Source organism: Pundamilia nyererei, unplaced genomic scaffold (assembly GCF_000239375.1).
Source record: "Pundamilia nyererei isolate P.nyererei 1_Seehausen unplaced genomic scaffold, PunNye1.0 scaffold01057, whole genome shotgun sequence".
NCBI lineage: Eukaryota > Metazoa > Chordata > Actinopteri > Cichliformes > Cichlidae > Pundamilia > Pundamilia nyererei.
Window position 1 is genome coordinate 28493 of NW_005188458.1, and position 3322 is coordinate 31814.

Consider the following 3322-nt stretch of genomic DNA (forward strand, 5'->3'; position numbering starts at 1 on the left):
CTCACAAGGGGTTCGCAGCCTAGCACTGACATGGGTTAGCAGAAGATCTGGCAGAGGTCTGTTGTGAATGCTGGTCTTATATGCAGGTGACTTGATTGGAACCAGGTGTGGAAGCTGATTGGAGTCTCTGCCTGAAGGTAGAACCCAGCGGAGTGGAAAAACCCCGTGCTCACCCGGACCATGACAGAAATCATCATGTTCCCCCTGCTATCAGCCCTCCAACTCCCACTGTCACAGCATCCCCACCCGACCTAAACGTGTCATCCCTTGCCCAAGCCCTACAAGACAGTGTGGCTCTAAATAGACTTCCAGTTCCAGAGCCGTCTGTATTTAGTGGGGACCCCATTCAGTTCATTGAGTGGAAAACTTCATTCATGTCACTTATTGACAAAAAGGCCATCTCCCCAGCAGACAAACTTTAATACTTAAGGAAGTATGTAGGCAGCCCAGCTCGTAAAATATTGGAAGGAACTTTCTATAGAAATGACAGCGACACTTATAAGGATGCGTGGAACAAACTGGATAACAGATATGGCCAAACCTTTATTATACAGAAAGCCTTCAGAGTTAAGCTCACAGATTGGCCAAAGATCCAACCAAGAGATGCAGAAGGATTAAGAGACTTCTCAGATTTCTTAAACATTTGCCAAGATGCAATGACACATGTGAAGAACCTTGAAATACTGAATGACTGTGAAGAGAATAAGAAGCTAATCCTCAAACTACCAGAGTGGATAGCATCTCACTGGAACAGGAAGGTTACTGAAGCCGTAAAGGGCAATAAGGAATTCCCCAGTTTTAACCCTTGTATGGTGTTCGGGTCTGTGAGACCCGTGTTCAGTTTTTTTCAAAAGAAAAATTAAACAATTAATTATTTTTTCACGTGTAAATGTGTTGTGTCTTTCCACTCACTCCACTTGATTATAACTGATTTATTTATAACATTTTATATAAAAGAAAAACGAGTGATCTAACAAAGGGAAAGGGAAAAAATTAACCATGTTTGCTGTTCATATGTCTTGTAATTGGGATGAAGTAAACATCTGTTGAGTAATTTAACATAAAATTGTTTGATAGTGTTAATTTGGAAAGCCAAAACTCTAGCGGGTCCACCAGACCCATGAACACTGGCTGAGTAACAAAAATACGAACACCACACAAGGGTTAAGGACTTCGCCGCATTTATGGCGACAAAGGCAGAGATCGCTTGCAATCCGATCACCTCAGCTTATGCCCTCCGCAGCTCTGAGTCGAGCACTGCAAAACAAGGCAGCAGAGACCCTAAGAGGAACAAGGCAAGCGTTCTAAACACACAGACTGAGGCTGACACCGAGAGGCTCAAGCCAGTTAAAGGAAAGGAAAGACCTCCTTGTGCCTTCTGTCAAAATAATCAGCACAGACTACATGGATGTCCCAAGTTTATTGCTAAAACTCTGGAGGAGCGTCGAGATTTTGTCAGAGAACATAAGCTCTGCTATGGCTGCACCAAACCTGGACATAGTGCAAAAGACTGTCGACATCGACACTCATGCAACACGTGCAAGGGTAAACATCCCACTTGTTTACACGATGACAACTATGTAAAGAAGGAAAGGGTCCTGCCAAAGGAAACCGCTATTCTGAGCAACCCCGGCCAAACGGAGGCTGCTGCAACTTCAATGTCAGTGATTACTGGACAGCCAACTAACACATCAATGATTGTGCCTGTGTGGGTGTCAAAAAAGGATGCAGGAACTGAGGAACTGGTTTACGCCCTGCTGGACACACAAAGTGACACGACATTTGTTGACTACACGAATCAAAGGCAATGGAGATACAGTACGTCCCTACCGACCAGAATCCTGCGGATCGTGCTTCTAGAGGTTGTTTCGTCAATGAGCTAATATCATCGAACTGGTTTACCGGCCCTGCATTTCTATGGGAAAAGGGAGTTGACCTCTCAGAAGAGGTGGCTCCGGAACTATCAGTCGGAGATCCAGAAGTTAAGGAAACACGAACTCTAAACACGGAAACTATAGAACAAGATTCTCTTACTTATCGGCTGGCAAAGTTCTCGTCCTGGACTCGCGCCATCTGTGCAGTGGCTCGCATTCTTCGAAGGATCAACAAGGATAAGTCAATCGGCCTCTCTACAATGCAGGAAAGAGAAGAAGCCAAGCGCCTCATCATCAAAGATCTGTAGAGACAAACATACTCGGAGGAAGTGCGGCTATTGAAGAAAGGTTGTCAGCTGCCACCTCATAACAAGCTAAATCAGCTCAACCCCTTCTTGGACAACAATGGTGTGATTAAGGTGGGAGGTCGACTCCGTGATTCAAACCTTCCTCTCTCAGTCAAACACCCTACCATCATTCCAAAGGAATATCATGTTACAAGGATGATCATAGCATACTGTCATGAAGAAGTCAAGCATCAAGGTGAGGGGATGACTCTCAGTGCAATTAGGACAAGAGGTTACTGGATACCAGGAATTGGTAGGATGGTTGCATCCTATCTTCGCCGATGTGTAGTTTGTCGGAAGCTTCGGAGACGGACAGAAGAACAGAAAATGGCCGATCTCCCTCCAGAGCGAGTAAATTCATCCCCACACTTTACCTACTGTGGAATGGATTGCTTTGGAACCTTCTATAGCAAGCAAGGATGTAGTGTGCGAAAACGATATGGTCTCCTTTTCACCTGCTTCTCCTCCAGAGCCATCCATATTGAAATGCTGGAGGATCTACCTACAGACTCATTCATAATTGTACTGCGCTGCTTCATTGCTATATGTGGAGCAGTGCGCCAGATCAAATCTGACCAAGGCAGTAACTTCCTAGGAGCCAACAATGAACTGCAGGAAGCCCTTGCGGAATTAGATGGTGATAAACTGTGGTGATAAACTATGAATGCGAGAGTGAATGAATTGTGAATGCATTGTAAAGCGCTTTGGGTGCCTTGAAAAGCGCTATATAAATCCAATCCATTATTATAAACTGACGAACTTCCTTTCTAAGAAGCAGTGTGACTTCATCCTAAATGCTCCTGGCTCAAGTCACGTTGGTGGAGTGTGGGAGCGTCAAATTAGAACAGTCAGGCGTGTTCTCAACGTGACCCTTGGACTCTCACCTGGAAACCTATCTGATGCTTCCCTCCGAGCATTCTTCTATGAAGCAATGACGATAGTTAATAGTCGTCCTCTCACTAGGGATGGGTATCGAAACCCGGTTCTTGTTGAGAACCGGTTCCCACTGTTTCAATTCCTTGGAATCGTTTGCCATTTTTGCAAACGATTCCCTTATCGATTCCAGTCGCCCCGAATGACGTCACCACGTTGCGGAGCGTC

General features: G+C 45.1%; 1 protein-coding gene across 1 annotated transcript; it reads left to right on the top strand.

Moving 5' to 3' along the window:
* Positions 1 to 453: 453 nt before the first annotated feature.
* LOC106456023 (uncharacterized) lies at positions 454 to 2858 on the top strand (the record flags this gene model as incomplete). The annotated part of the gene is made up of 3 exons (XM_013908070.1): positions 454 to 798; positions 1165 to 1660; positions 2692 to 2858. Coding segments are annotated over exons 1-3 (805 nt in total), but the record flags the coding sequence as incomplete, so codon positions are not given.
* Positions 2859 to 3322: the final 464 nt, after the last annotated feature.